Source organism: Watersipora subatra, chromosome 1 (genome assembly GCF_963576615.1).
Source record: "Watersipora subatra chromosome 1, tzWatSuba1.1, whole genome shotgun sequence".
Classification (NCBI taxonomy): Eukaryota; Metazoa; Bryozoa; class Gymnolaemata; order Cheilostomatida; family Watersiporidae; genus Watersipora; species Watersipora subatra.
In genome coordinates, this window is record NC_088708.1 from 25943086 (window position 1) to 25956973 (window position 13888).

Below are 13888 nucleotides of genomic sequence, written 5' to 3' on the forward strand. Positions count from 1 at the left end.
CACAGCACAGATTCTGTTATCTTGTTCCTGTTGGTCCTCTCCCCATATATACACATCATTCATGTGGCAAATAACTCTAAGGCTATCCAGTACGCTTGATATAATCTTTTAGTATATCTCAGGGCTGGATGGCAACCCAAAAGGTAACCGGTTAAAAGCCAAATGGAGCTAGGAATGTTGTCAGCGTTCTGGCTTCAGGGGTTAATGGAACCTGGTAAAATCCTGAATTTGCGTCTAGCTTGGTAAACAGTTTACTAGTGCCTAGCCTTGCCAGGCTCAACTCAACATGGGCCATTGGATAGATTTCTCTCTTGACTTCCATGTTTAACTTAGTTTAGTCAACACAGTCTTGAGAATTTGGCTTTGGCACAACCATCAGCGTAGAGCACCAGTCACTTAGTTTATCAATTGGGAAGATTACATTGTCCTTAACCATCATCTTTAGCTCTGAGTTGACATGGTCGAGCAATGGCTAAGGTACGGTTTTGGCGTGTTTATGGCATACGGTGTACAACCTGCCCGTAGCGTGATATCAGCCTCCTGCTTTATACAGCCCAGACCCTGAAACAGCTTAGGAAATTCACATTTAAATTTACAGTATGCACATAGTCAACATTACAACTGACTTATCAAACCTAACTCAATGCAAGCGTTTCTACTTAGCAAAGCTTTTGTCTGGCCAACTACATATAAACATTCATAGTGCTCAGCTTTATTTATACACAACCTAGCTGAAAAATAACCTATCATGAGTACTTCATTATTTTTAGGCTCTGCTAAAATCTTGTTCTAAACTTGGACCGGCAAATAAGCTATTAGGTATGACAGAAACTTAAGCAACAGAGTCAACATTGAACTTCACGGACACAGTTTCAGACTCTGGCTCACCCATGTGCACGTCGATACTTTTCATCCATAGATTACTGTAATTCTGGTTATCCTGGACTTCACCTAGGAAGACCCTCTCTATATCTGCCTCTATCTCATCACTGTCGTACGGCTGTTGGAGACTGGCTTAGGCTTACCGGCTGACTTCAAATATACTTTGGAAAATTGTCTTTCATTTGAACATTTCCAGCAAACAACACGCAGAGCAGGGCAGCTTCCTCTAGAATGGTGGTAGTTACCACAGTTTCTACACGGTTGCTGTTGCCCTTGGCTCTGATGGCCAGAGGGTGGTGGCAGGCGATGGCTATTGCGACTTGGCTCTCTTCTCTGATGATTATCGTAATAGATAGCATTGACTGAGGTGTTATTTTCACTGCGACTTACCAACTTCATTGACACTCAACTTGCTCAGCTTGCCTCGCCATGGCAACTGCCTTTTTCTCAGTAAGCTGGTCCGGTTTCAATTTTTGCATATCTCTTCTAACATCTTTGTCTGCGATGCCCACTACGAGACGATCTCTAATTTGCTCTGATCTATGATCTCAAAAGTCACGTCTATCCGCCATGTGGTTTATGGCACGAATGAATTTTTCAATAATGTCGCTCTCTCAAATATAACGTATTTTTTGGGGAAAAGTATTTGTCAAACCCCTCTTTTAATTTTTTATAATCTTGTTTGTCTTCTGCAGACAGTCCCAAGCAATTGAAGATTGTCTCGCTTTTAGATCCCATAGTATATAGCAAACTATCTATCTGCAGCTGATCCTCTTATCTAGCTGTGACAGGCTACGAAATCTATCCCATCTGGTGAACCACTTAGCCCACTTTGCTGATAAACTTTCCCTTATTTAGCAAGTTTAAAAGAAGTTTGGACCGAAAAGTCTTCCTAGCAAAAGAGTAACACAAGAGTTCTCACGGTGTATTATTAGTACTGACTACCATGTTGTATTGTTGATGGATGCTTCTGATAAAGTAAGAGATTAATAAATGTGCAGCGATCCATGCAGTATGTGACATGAAACTGTTTGATAGAAAAGCATAAGGTGGGACAGACAAAGTATGCCAGTATAATATTAATAAAATAGTGAGAAGATAACTCTAAAGTACATGATACAACCCAATAAAACACATGATAATACACATTAATTTTCCGACAAATATGAACAACTCTTAGAGTACATCATATCTAGTTGATATCTGTGAAGACCCTAGTGACATTGTCCAGTGAGCATAGATACTATCAATCCCACATTCTTCGGGTTTGCATGCGTAATGATCCTGTTTCTGAATAGGTGGGCAGGTAGTATTAAATATATCAGATCATCAGAAACATTGTGCATCTTTAGAATGACTCTACATTCTTTCCCATTCAATGTTTTAAAAATTTTTAAGAATGAATGCTTTAAACTTTTTTGTTACAAAATCTATTTTGTGGTGTTTTTATATTAACTTATTTAGGTCACATTTGGATAACCTTTGTAGGGTACTTTCAATGTTTTCATTGATGGTAGACAAGTCTTAAGAAATAATGATTTGTTTCATGACTGATAACCTGTGCAAGGAGCAGGTTATTTTCTGAGGAACTTTATTAGATATGAGTAGTTAACCCATCTTTCTGGTGGGTTAAATGCACAGTGTATAATTTGCTTAATGCATTGGTGCGTATTTGGAAAGTGACCTCTGTCTTATGTAAATTGGTGACTACATGCACTTGGTAATATCACTGCTAGAAATGTTTTCCTAGTGGAATTTGGGCTGAGGCCAGCTATTGGCAATGGCTTAATTTGGTTCCATTTTCTAGAGGTAGTGCTTTTTGAGTTTTGAATGTGAGAGATTTATTTACAGTGAGACCGAGTACGTTTGTTCCACTAGTACCAGACACCATTTCACCATTTACATTCACAATGTTCTGTACTCCATGTAAGTTAAGCAATTCAGTTTGAGCAGTTCTGCTGAGTCCTCCATTTTCTCATCCATAGTCTTATTTTATCGCAATTTTTTGACACACTGTCTCTAAATAAATGTCATTGCCCGTGTTATAATACTATTATCATCTGCGAATCGCAGATGAATCCCTGATAAATTTATAAACAGGGGGATGGAATACTACCTTGGAGGAGTTCAATATAACATGGCCTGTGATCAGATGTGTACTCTTTGTCAATGATAGTGATTTTTTTCTGTTAAAAAGCTATGGATAAGTTTGAGTATAGGCTCGTCAATACTAAGCTTTAAGCTCCTGTAGTCGGTGTATCATAAGTTGGTATATTCCTTATGCTATACTCTGTCAAACACCTTTTGTAGGTTGAGGAACATTCCCGGGATGCTTTGTTTCTTTTTTCTCTGGTGCTTAATAGTAGTTATCATCTCGGTCAAGTACGTTGAAGCTTTGTTGTTCTTTCGAAAGCCATGTTGTGTATTGGGAAGTGTATTATTTTTGCCATCATAGTCTCTTAGACGATTTTCAATAAACCGCACCATAACTTTATCTACATATGAGCCAATTTTTATAGATCCAAATGAAGAGTTTTGTGTGTATGGCTTCTTGATTTTTTTAGAAAAATGACATGGTTACCATTTGTCCATGGCCATTTTTGAGTTTGAAAACACTTGTTGAATAAAATGTATAGTAATATGGGGAATTGATTTATTCAATGTTTTACCATTAGTTGGTGCATGCCATCTGCATTTTTTTGTGACATGTACATTTTACTTATAACATCCATTATTTCATTGACTGAAATGTGTGAGGAAAGTGTGTTATTTGTGATTTGCGACTGAAATTGTATTTGCGAAACGTCATAATCTACAAAGTTTTTCCAGTCTGGATTGAAATTAATTTTTTTGGCCTTGGAAGAAATTTCAAATTTAGCGGTTGGTGTGCTTATTAGGTATGTCAAAATGTCAAAGACACTGAAATGCTGTTTGCCGAAAATATTTTCACAACGCCTGAAAAAGACACAATGACAGATTTCTCTCAGTTCAGCGATTTTTGTGTGTAAAACGATAATATTTTTCTTTTAAAATCAGTAGCAAAATCGGAGTTGCGATCCCTGTAAACAGAAGATTTGTGGTCAGACAACTTCCCTTAACCTGCTAATAAAAATCCACTTCACCCCATTACGAAAACAGCATCGTTTGGGCTTTCTTGCCGAGTTAGGTCGAACAATTTTTTAAACAGGTCAGCTAAAAGTTAAAGTGAAAGCGAAGACAAACAATAATAAGTGTTGATATTTCACTGCTAAAAAGTAGAAATTCGGTAATATAGTTAAAGTTACATACTAAAACTTAGCTTCCAGTGTGTGTGCATGTGTGTGTGCGTGTGTGCGTGTGCGCGTGTGTGTGTGTTTAGCAATGATATATCATAGCTAGCAATATGATAGCATATGATATATGATAGCAATTGGTCATCATATGGGCAGGGGTTTAAGGCTCGAGTTCTGTTGGAATTGTGCTAGCTTGGGTTGGGGGGCTAACACAGTTCTTGCGGGGCGGTTGCATTGCATTAGGTTTTGGAGAACACAACTCGCTGTTATCATGTCATTAGCTCATTCTGTCAGTAGACCCCTACAGACCTCTACGGTTCACAATAGCAAACTTTGAATTTCTACAGTGTAAGGGTATTACATATCCAAAAAATGGATCCATGGAAAATAAAACATTTCAAATTACCTATTTTTACCAATTTTAGGATTGATTGGGGTCATAATATATGCTCAAAGTTAAATATAATTTACCCAAAATCACTCGAACAACATCTTTTTTTGCCCTAGTTTTGATTATTATTTTGCCACCCGTAATATAAAATAACTAAGTCTTTCACCGTTGTCATATTGTTTGACCTGGCCAATAAGATGGGACAGCAGGCAAAGCTGTGCAGTGTGGTTTTCATACTCAAAATCTAAATATAAAACCTAATTTGGGCCATTTCACAATGGCGACTATTCATATCACTAATGCTTGTGAATGGCAACTGATTGATCATAACGGTGACAATATTGGGCAACTATATTCATTTGGCAACAAAATGAAGCTAACAGATCAGTCAAAATACCACCATTGTTCATAATATTCGTAAATTTACAAGAGGCTTTATTCAGCATATTTCTTTGTTCTGGTGCTATGTTTGGGTTCATCCCAACAGAGCTCGATCATTAAACCCCGCCCATATGATAGCCGTCGCCTATCCTTGTGGTGGGGGAGTTTATATCATTGGTGTTTAATAAGCTAAACTTATTTGAGGTGAATTCAAAGTTTATGTTATACGTATGTCTGTCTTGAAGGTAAGAACTCCTTACTGCACATGGTACATTATAATTTTACATTTTATTGCATATCATAACCACTAAATACACTAAATACAATAAAGTTGTTATAGGTGAATATTGTTACTATGGCTAACATATTAATTTGTTACTAATTTTTAATATGTACGGTACTTATATACAATTTTGATGATTTTACCATGGGATGTTTGCATTATATATTTACTGTGGTTTTTATACCCCTACATAAAATTTTTTTCACCCTACGATGCCAACCCCAAAACAGATCAATATCGTATCTTGAGGGGGCACTGTATTCAAATTTTGCTGAATTGAGAGCGCATCAGCGAATTTTTGTTTGGCATTCTCAAGGGGTCTCCATTTGCAAAGGTTGATCTATATTTCAAGTTTCCTTTTGTTAATCTCAGAATGTTAGAGTGTCTGGTCAATTCCGGTTTCTAAAACGGCTTATTATGACAGTTTGAACTGAGTAATGGAATGGCTTCATTCTTGCATTTTTCAGTTGCACCAACATGACATTCTATACTTCTTCGTGGGATTCTAGTGTTTGTATTGTATTTAACTTGTCAGCTGCCTTGTTGTCAAATAAGTCTTGGAATGCTTCTCAGTTAGCCGATTTCCAATTGTAATTGATTTTATTTTCATGAAGGCTTGATTTGATTAAGAGCTTAGTCTACACAGGTACATGCCCTTCTTATAGGTGCCATTGTAAAGACTGCTGTTTCATCATGTACTTTTTGAGATATAATGAGTTCTACTGATCTATCTGGTAACATTACTCAAAAATATATTTGACTGCCTCCATTTTCACAGAGAAAAGTTTTTTGTTTTTATGAATTGATGAACATCATTTCGTAGTTTTGACTAAATTTATTTAGAATGACACCCAGATGATTGTATAATTGGTTATTCCGGTTTTGATGTCTTACATTTAGGTCACCGGCAATAGAATGTACTCACACTTGAATGTTGAGCACGGTCTTAATACGTTAGAAAGCAATGATATTAATTTGTTCATCTTTGCTGGATCATTTGTTGGGATGTATGCTGATCAAATCAAGATGTGAGTGGCTCCAAAGGAGACCAGTGCAACCAAGGCATCATCATCTTCACATTCTAGATTTAGCATACCATCAGTAGCTAGTGAGTTATGCGTAGTGCTTGACCTCCTTGGTAAGATGTTATGCATAGTGCTACACCTCCTTGGTAAGATGTTTTGTTAGGTTTAATAAGAGTTGTATAGTTGTCAACTACTAATGAAAAATGATCTTTACTCCTTGTTTCTAATAGACAGACAATATTTGCGGATCTTTCATTTATGTACTTGTTTAATGCTAAAATTGACCTGTTTGAGCAGCCATTGATGTTGATTTGTAAAAGCTTTTGATACCCTTGATCAATATTACTCATTTCTTTTGACGAATTTTTAAATTGTGTAATCGATCTAGATGTTTGGGGCAATTATGCCCATTGTTGGCTTGGTGTTCCCCTTTGCAGTTGACACATTTTGGATGCATTTCACAGTTGTCATAGCTTTCGTGTGTATCACCACAACATTTGCAACTTTACTCAGATGTACAGTACTTTGAGATGTGGCTGAATTTCTAGTACTTGTAATATTGATACACCGGCGGCTTGTATATGAATTCTTCCACTCTGGCACATGTGTACCAAGATTCCACCTGTAGGCCATTTTGTGAAGCTCTGTAAAAAGCCTTTTGACCATTAACTTTTATTTTGACACTGCATAGTTTGGTTTTATTTTCGCATTTTGTCATGCGAATTGCAAGACTACCCCCATGTTTTTCTTGTGCAAATTTGATTAACTGGTTATCATCAATGTCCAGCGGAACACCTTTTGCAATGCCTCAAGCATTATCTTTTCAAGACGGTCTTCTAGTTTTGCGGGCCTTAGACCCTCCAAACATATCATTGTCCTATTTGTTGATTACAATTTGGCACATTTTTCTCTGTACCGAGCTGTATCATCATTCTATGATCTTTTGTACCATACCTTATTATTTTATCAATAATGACTGGCCCACATTGTCATCCTATTGCGCTTTTCACTTGGTCATTCTCGGTATAGCTAGTTATGTCTACAATTCTTTCTACTACTACACACTTCTTCACATCAAAAACTATTTTCTTCGGTTGCTTTTCTTGTGATTTTTTCATTCTGTTTTGTGAGTTGGTTGGGTTGCGAGCAGTACTTTTCTGAAGTTTTGTAGACATTAACAGGGATCCTCAGGCATTCCCACTCCTTGAGAGCTTTTCTTTCCAGTTTTTCTATTATTAAACCTAATGTATACATAAGCTGCTGATTTTCTTTCTCAAGCTTTTCAACAATATTTTCAAGCTGTTTAATATGAGAACAAGTGGCTGATAGTTCAGATCATAGCTCTGTTGTTTTAGCCAGCTCTTGTTGTTCTTTCAAAATTTCATTTTTTACCTGTGTTTGCTTTCGGTGTACTTGCTGTCTTTTTTGTGCATGGTATGTGCTCCTCACTGGCTGGACACTAACTGTAACCTTGCTGCACTTTTACCATCATCTTTGCGTTGTGGTATCACTTGTTTATTCATACTGATCTTAGCTATTGTATTTGGTGCTTTGCGGCCTTTGGTGACTGAAGAGTGTCGTTCAGTTGATCGCGTATTGGCGGTCTGTTGGCTGTAGCAAACAGAGCAAGTGTTTTATTGAGTGGATTTGAGTATCGTTTGGCGATCTTTTACAGTTAGAGCATTATCTTTCAGCATTGTAATCATTATTTTCTTGTAGAGATTTGGCACTGTATTTGAGAGCCATTATTACATGTACGTGGATTGTGCCATTGTCATATACTGTGATGTATATTGATTCATGGATATTCTCATAGTGTATGTCAGTTTCGTTAGCAAGTGGATTTGTTTTGGAGCCCCATGCATCGCTTAGTTTGTTTGTCTAGTTCTTCTAGTGATCTAGATAACCATATATTGCAAAGCTATCAATGTGTTGACATGATACTGTATAATCATTGATTTGCACTTATATTTTACTATAAGGGCAAATCAATGAGCAGAAGATAGCACCCAACCATAGAGCAGATGATAGGAAAAATACCTCCAACAGTTTCCTGTGCAAGAAGAACAATTAGAACACAATTCCATTGGATCTTTTCAAAAAATATGATTTTTAGGGTAGTTTCAACATGTTGCGCATACGCAACATTGGACGGCAGATGACATCAGACATGTAACACTGCACACAAAACAATTTTTTCCAACAGACATTCACAACAATTTTAAAGATAATTGATTATTTATACATTGAGATTTACACCATTATCACACAACAAATTTACTAAGTAGTATCCAAGACCAACATTGGAAGATGAGCTACATTTTGCGTGCGAAATCTAGATAAAGTCACTATATGTGATACTCTGTGAAACAGTTACGGCCCTCCGTGAAGCAAAGCTGAACATCGCATTTCACGCAAATTGTTGTTGGGAAATTTTTGGAACAGGCTTTGCACCGACCACGCTTCTCAGCTTTAGCAGGCCAATGCTTATAGCGATCTTTCCGGGCATCAGCTACATATTCGGTAGCGCGTTGTCTTTTAGGGGCTGGCATGGATAAATCATTAGCGCTAGGTCACCCTCTTCTTTTCTCAGAATCCTTCAGTACCAATGCAGCAGCATCTTGACTCTAGAAAACATTACAATTTTTGGAACAACTCGACAAAATCAATGTTTCCGAATTAGCCATAAGCTACAATGTATGACAAGAAAACTATTGGTTTGTCCAATCATCTTACATGAGTGAGCATTGTTACTAACCTGAAAACGCCTGCGGTTGAGCATTGCTCTGACTGGAAGACCAAGACCTTTGTACTGTTTTCTGTAGGTGTTCCCGGCATTTACCATGCCAACTGGGACAAAATGCCAAAAGAGGTACAAATACCACCGACGCGATCTTATCCTAAAGCGATAGGCAGCGAGGAATTGGTCTAAGAGATCGATTCCACTTATGTGTTGGTTGTAATCACTTACTATATTTAGTATTGGAACATCTATATGGGTCTTCTCAGCTTTGTTCCAGTGGGAAGCCTGCAGCAGAGGCTCTACTGCTTTGTGTATGGAGAGTAGGCTTCCAGCTCTGTTATCATACCATCTTACCGCTGTGATGTTATTCGTCTCCTCAATACGATAGTCGTATGCGCCTTGGCCTCTCTTCTTTAAAGCCTTTTCATCCTCCAGATCGCATCCAGGAAGACGTTTTTTTCTAATCGTTCCTATTTAATGCATACTTTGTTCTTTTAGTTTCACCAGCAACGGTACAGTTGTGAAAAGATTGTTCGCGTAGATTTTGTAGTTGCAGTTTTTTGTCATTGTTGATGTTAGTTTTAGTACAACATCTGGTCCTTGAACCAGCTTTGTTTTCTTTCCATCGCCCCCTTGGTAGATGTCAAAATGTGCCTGCACGACCCCAGATCTTAAAGCCCCAGGGATGGGGTTTTCCTTTGATGTACTGTCTTATTGGATTTGTCTTTCCTCTGAACTTGCACATCATTTCGCCTATTGAGCAGTACTCGTATTGTGTCAAAAAATAGACAGCGATCCCTAAAGGCTGTTAGGAACGGCCAGAGTTTCTATACTTTATCTTTTTTTTGTCTTCATCACTGATGGAAGTGTTATCAACATAGTGGAGAGCACGCAAGAAAAATTCGAAACGATTTCGACTCCTAACTCCACTCACGGGCTCGTAGTTTGTCTCCGTTGCCCAGTACTGCCTCACACCACCACTCATTTGTACGATTCCCATATGGAAGAACATACCTATCACCTTTTCAATCTCCTTCCTTGATGTGGTAATGCTTTTCCCTGTCTTTTGTACGCTGTACAAATTGGTGTGTTGTACAATGTGATCAATCATATCAGCAGTCACAAAGCGCTTAAAGTATTGCAGTGGAGTTTCGATGTCAACATTGACATATTGATCTTTCAAACCGGTGAAATCTGTCGCTGGGGGTACAAAGTCTTTCTTCCAACGATAATTGGTTGTTATTATTATTAAGCCTATTTTGAAAATTAGAAAGTGGGATGCGATCTTCCTCATCACTGCTCTCCGATTCATCTGATAGTTGATCCTGAAATGAGATGAAGCTGTTGTAACATTTCATAATAGTAGGCCTAGGACTATTTTGTTTTTATGGTGTAACTTTACAACAACATATTTGATTGATGTTAGGCCTACCTGTGTCGCTTGTTGCGGTGGTTGAGGGGGTTGATAGGTCTAGTCTTCGGCACTGTCGTCTTCAGCTTCAAACCCTTCCATGTCGCTCTCATCGCAATTCAGGACATCCAACACATTTGTGACTGACACATGTCTTCGTCTTTGGTTGCCTCGACTACTACTACTAGCCATAGTTGTTCTGCATAACATGAATAAAAAAATTGAACGCAACAATAGGCTCCACAATCATTGTATCAGCTCAAGCTACAAGTAGCATGAGTAGCCTATGAGAAATACTATGATAAACCACACCACCACAGATACAGTAGTAGAAAATTATAGGTATATTATTATAATTATAGTATCCTGTTGGTTGGTAGGCCTGGTATAGTTGGTTTGGCCATAGTAAGGTAGGCCTACATTGTAGTTTGTAAATAGCAACAAGGCTACCAGTACTACTGCTCAAGATCGTAGTTAGCAGCAATTTATATTAGGTCAATTAGTAATGACAATAACTAACAATTACATGAACCAAACTAATTATTCCAAAAAACACAATAACTATTGAAAAGCATCAACATTGCCCAGTGTAGCATATATGCTACACACCTCAATTGATGCCTGAAAAGTCATCATGCTTGGATATTACCCACTTCCCAACACATCAAAATGAATCAGAAATATATTCTTTTCATAGAAAAGTATGTGTAAGCAAACTTACCTTCTTTTATGTAAAAATAAGAACAGAGAAATAACCGAGATACTAGTTGAACATTTTTGGGGCAGCCATTACAGGAAATGGAAGTCACATGACCAAACTAGTCACATAATAGCAAATCTGCCATTTCATGTAGCATATATGCAACATTGGGCATTGGGCATGACTTTCAAAACTACGATTTTTTTTAAATTATAGGAATTATGACCAGTCAATGTACATGTAGCATATATGCTACAAGGGGTTATACAGGGTTTTAAGGAGGTTAGGAATCTCAAAATTACTAAATCAAAAATCTGAGATTAAAAAAGCTGCCATCTTGGTATCAGCCATCTTGAAAAAAACTGGGAAAGAATTGCTTCTGAGATGAATTAATTAAATATTCTCTGAAATAAATTAGTAGATTTTGATGGTAAGAATATTTAAACAAATTTGTCTATAATTTTACTTTCTTCACTTTTTTTGGTAAAATAAAAAGGTTACTAGCCAGACCCATGCCCTTTCATCCTCTTACAAGCTGCTGCCAAACTACCTCTCATACGCGATGCCCACAATCAAGATTGTTTTTGTGACCGTGGTGTTGGAAGCAGTCATCGAAGCCATGTCAGCTTCCCTAATTTGTAAATAACACCCGCTGATTAGCTAAACAGACTGCAAAATCAAAGTTAACAAAATTGTGGGCCTCACTTTCCGCATGAGTATGTATTCTTAGAAAAGATTTTTTGTAATGATACTTGATATTTTATCAGCTTATCAAAATGGAAGCCTGTGCAGATTATAGTCATACAAAGACAATTTGTTATTGAAGTAGGTTGTAAAGATTGTTTATGCAAGGTGCAGGAATGTGGTGGCCATATACAGTATTTAGTGTATTCAGTTCAGTGCAGTCTTTTTGTGTACATTTTGGTGATCTTGTGTTTTGTCATGCCTATTATTATAGCTGTAGCATCCTAAATATAAAGTCTTGCTAGCAACAGTTTGCAATGCAAAACAATGCTTGCAGTTTGCATTTTACAATGCAATACAAAACAAAGGAATTCAATTTATGCCCAAATTCTCTTTACTAGATCATTCTGTCATCAATATTTAACTGTTTTCTTACCAAGAAATGTTAATCGTAGTTTTTCATTTTTGTGCTGGTTGATGGTGCTTTTCAATGCTTGTAGTAATTCGCTGTTATTGTGAAAGAACTTTTATGAAAACCAAATGCAGAACTGAGAGCATTTCAAATGCTCACATTTATCGGTTATACACAAACTCTACATCTAATAGCATTTTTATTACAGTACTAGCTGTGCTAACTGGCATTGTTCGAGTAATAATAAAGTCTTTGGACAGAAAAATGATTTTTATTTAACATTTGCCATTCTAACTTTCAAACTACATATCATAAAAGAAGTGTTTTGTGTAGTTGAAATAAATTAAGAGAGAAAATAAAAACAACTGTAAAGGTTTTCAAACTTTGTCAAACAACTGTAACTTTCAAACTTCATATCATGAGGAAAAGGTTTTGTGCACGACAACTAAATTAAAAATAAATAAAACAACTGTAAAGGTTTTCAAACAACTATAAGTTTAAAATTTCATATCTTAAAAGAAATGTTTCGTTGAAATTAATTTGAAGGAAAAATCAAAATGCAAAGGTGTTTAAATGTAAATGGGAAATCATTAGCAAGTAATGGCAAAATATAGTCTATTTTGCTACTATTACAATAAAAAATTATTTGTTGTACAATTATATGACTTCAGTTCGTTTCAGTGTTGGCATGCAAAAATTGGCATGTCAATTTTCTACGAAAATATCATAGGCTATAGACGTACATAGAGTGATATAGAAGCCCATAGTCATTATCTAATGCAATCACCTCCTGGTACAATCATTAAAAATAGTACCAAAATGCTATGCTAGCCTTAGCAACTATAGGAACTTACAATGACTTTAGCGCATTTTGTGGTTGTGATCTGCAAGATCATATAACATTACAATGTAATACGTGGAGAGTTCTTACCTTCGAGACAGACAAGTAACATAAATGCTAAATTTAACTTAAATGAATTTAGTTTACTAAACACATACTTAAAGGAAGTTTTAGTATGTATTTTAGTAAACTTTTAGTAAGAGAAATGTTATCATTTATTCGTTTGCGAATGGTTTTTATTATAACGGTTACCGGATATACCAGATAATGGATACAGATAACTCGCCATGGCGAGTTCAGCAACATATATTTTTTAATAACGTATAATCACTACACAAATCGCCAAACTAAGTTCGAGATAAAATATCGCTAATATCGTGGGGCAGAATAAACTAGCCCTAACGAAAATAAGATGAAGAAGCATCACGTTGCGTATACTTAAGTCCCAAAATATTTCTTAACAGAGGCATCGTAACGAATGGGTGCAGTGTTAAAATAATAGCTATAGCTGAACAATGACATCCACAGATACACGAATACACACACAAACTTTGAGAAATATATATATAGATTTGTTGTACTGGATAGCTTCTTTTCTTTCTTTGCTCTATTCACCTCTCATAACTTGGTGACCTTGCTTATAGGCAAGCAAGAAAGAGGCCATGATTAGCTGCTGGTACTTATCAAGATTCGTCGTCCAGTTTAACCGTTAATGTTCAAACCTAAAGCAGTGTTTGCAACAGTTTGGACATAGATATTAATATATTGATGTCATGTGATACTTTGTAAAGTAAGAAACAGTTGAAAACACAAGAACAAGTTAAACAATATTGATTTTTTGTCCTTTTTTTAGATCATATTTT

The 13888-nt window shown here is 36.6% G+C and overlaps 3 protein-coding genes across 3 annotated transcripts in view; 1 reads left to right on the plus strand and 2 right to left on the minus strand.

Moving 5' to 3' along the window:
• Positions 1-13888, plus strand: part of LOC137398857 (uncharacterized) — a 37853-nt gene that overhangs the window by 14038 nt on the left and 9927 nt on the right. The gene's annotated exons all lie outside the window — the stretch shown is intronic.
• On the minus strand, positions 833-8786 carry LOC137385575 (uncharacterized). Its single transcript, XM_068072064.1, has 3 exons — positions 8693-8786; positions 3172-3377; positions 833-1000 (listed from the first exon to the last, which is right to left on the minus strand). The coding sequence occupies exons 1-3, from the start codon at positions 8784-8786 to the stop codon at positions 833-835; spliced, it is 468 nt and encodes a 155-aa protein (XP_067928165.1).
• Positions 8808-9725, minus strand: LOC137385583 (piggyBac transposable element-derived protein 2-like). Its single transcript, XM_068072073.1, has 3 exons — positions 9632-9725; positions 8993-9447; positions 8808-8861 (listed from the first exon to the last, which is right to left on the minus strand). Exons 1-3 carry the CDS (start codon positions 9723-9725, stop codon positions 8808-8810), a joined length of 603 nt encoding a protein of 200 aa, XP_067928174.1.

What these genes read in the sequence shown, in the direction of transcription:
- LOC137385575 (XM_068072064.1), bottom strand. Translation starts at nt 8,786, where the DNA reads ATGCCAGCCCCTAAAAGACAACGCGCTACCGAATATGTAGCTGATGCC. An exon ending in TGCTAAAGCTGAGAAGCGTG is followed by an intron (nt 3,378 to 8,692) that starts GTCGGTGCAAAG and finishes GCTCATATGTAG; the next exon opens with ATAAAGTTATGGTGCGGTTT. An exon ending in TACAAAAGGTGTTTGACAGA is followed by an intron (nt 1,001 to 3,171) that starts GTATAGCATAAG and finishes AGTCTCCAACAG; the next exon opens with CCGTACGACAGTGATGAGAT.
- LOC137385583 (XM_068072073.1), bottom strand. Translation starts at nt 9,725, where the DNA reads ATGATGTGCAAGTTCAGAGGAAAGACAAATCCAATAAGACAGTACATC. An exon ending in TAAGATCTGGGGTCGTGCAG is followed by an intron (nt 9,448 to 9,631) that starts GCACATTTTGAC and finishes TGCATTAAATAG; the next exon opens with GAACGATTAGAAAAAAACGT. An exon ending in TCAACCGCAGGCGTTTTCAG is followed by an intron (nt 8,862 to 8,992) that starts GTTAGTAACAAT and finishes AATGTTTTCTAG; the next exon opens with AGTCAAGATGCTGCTGCATT.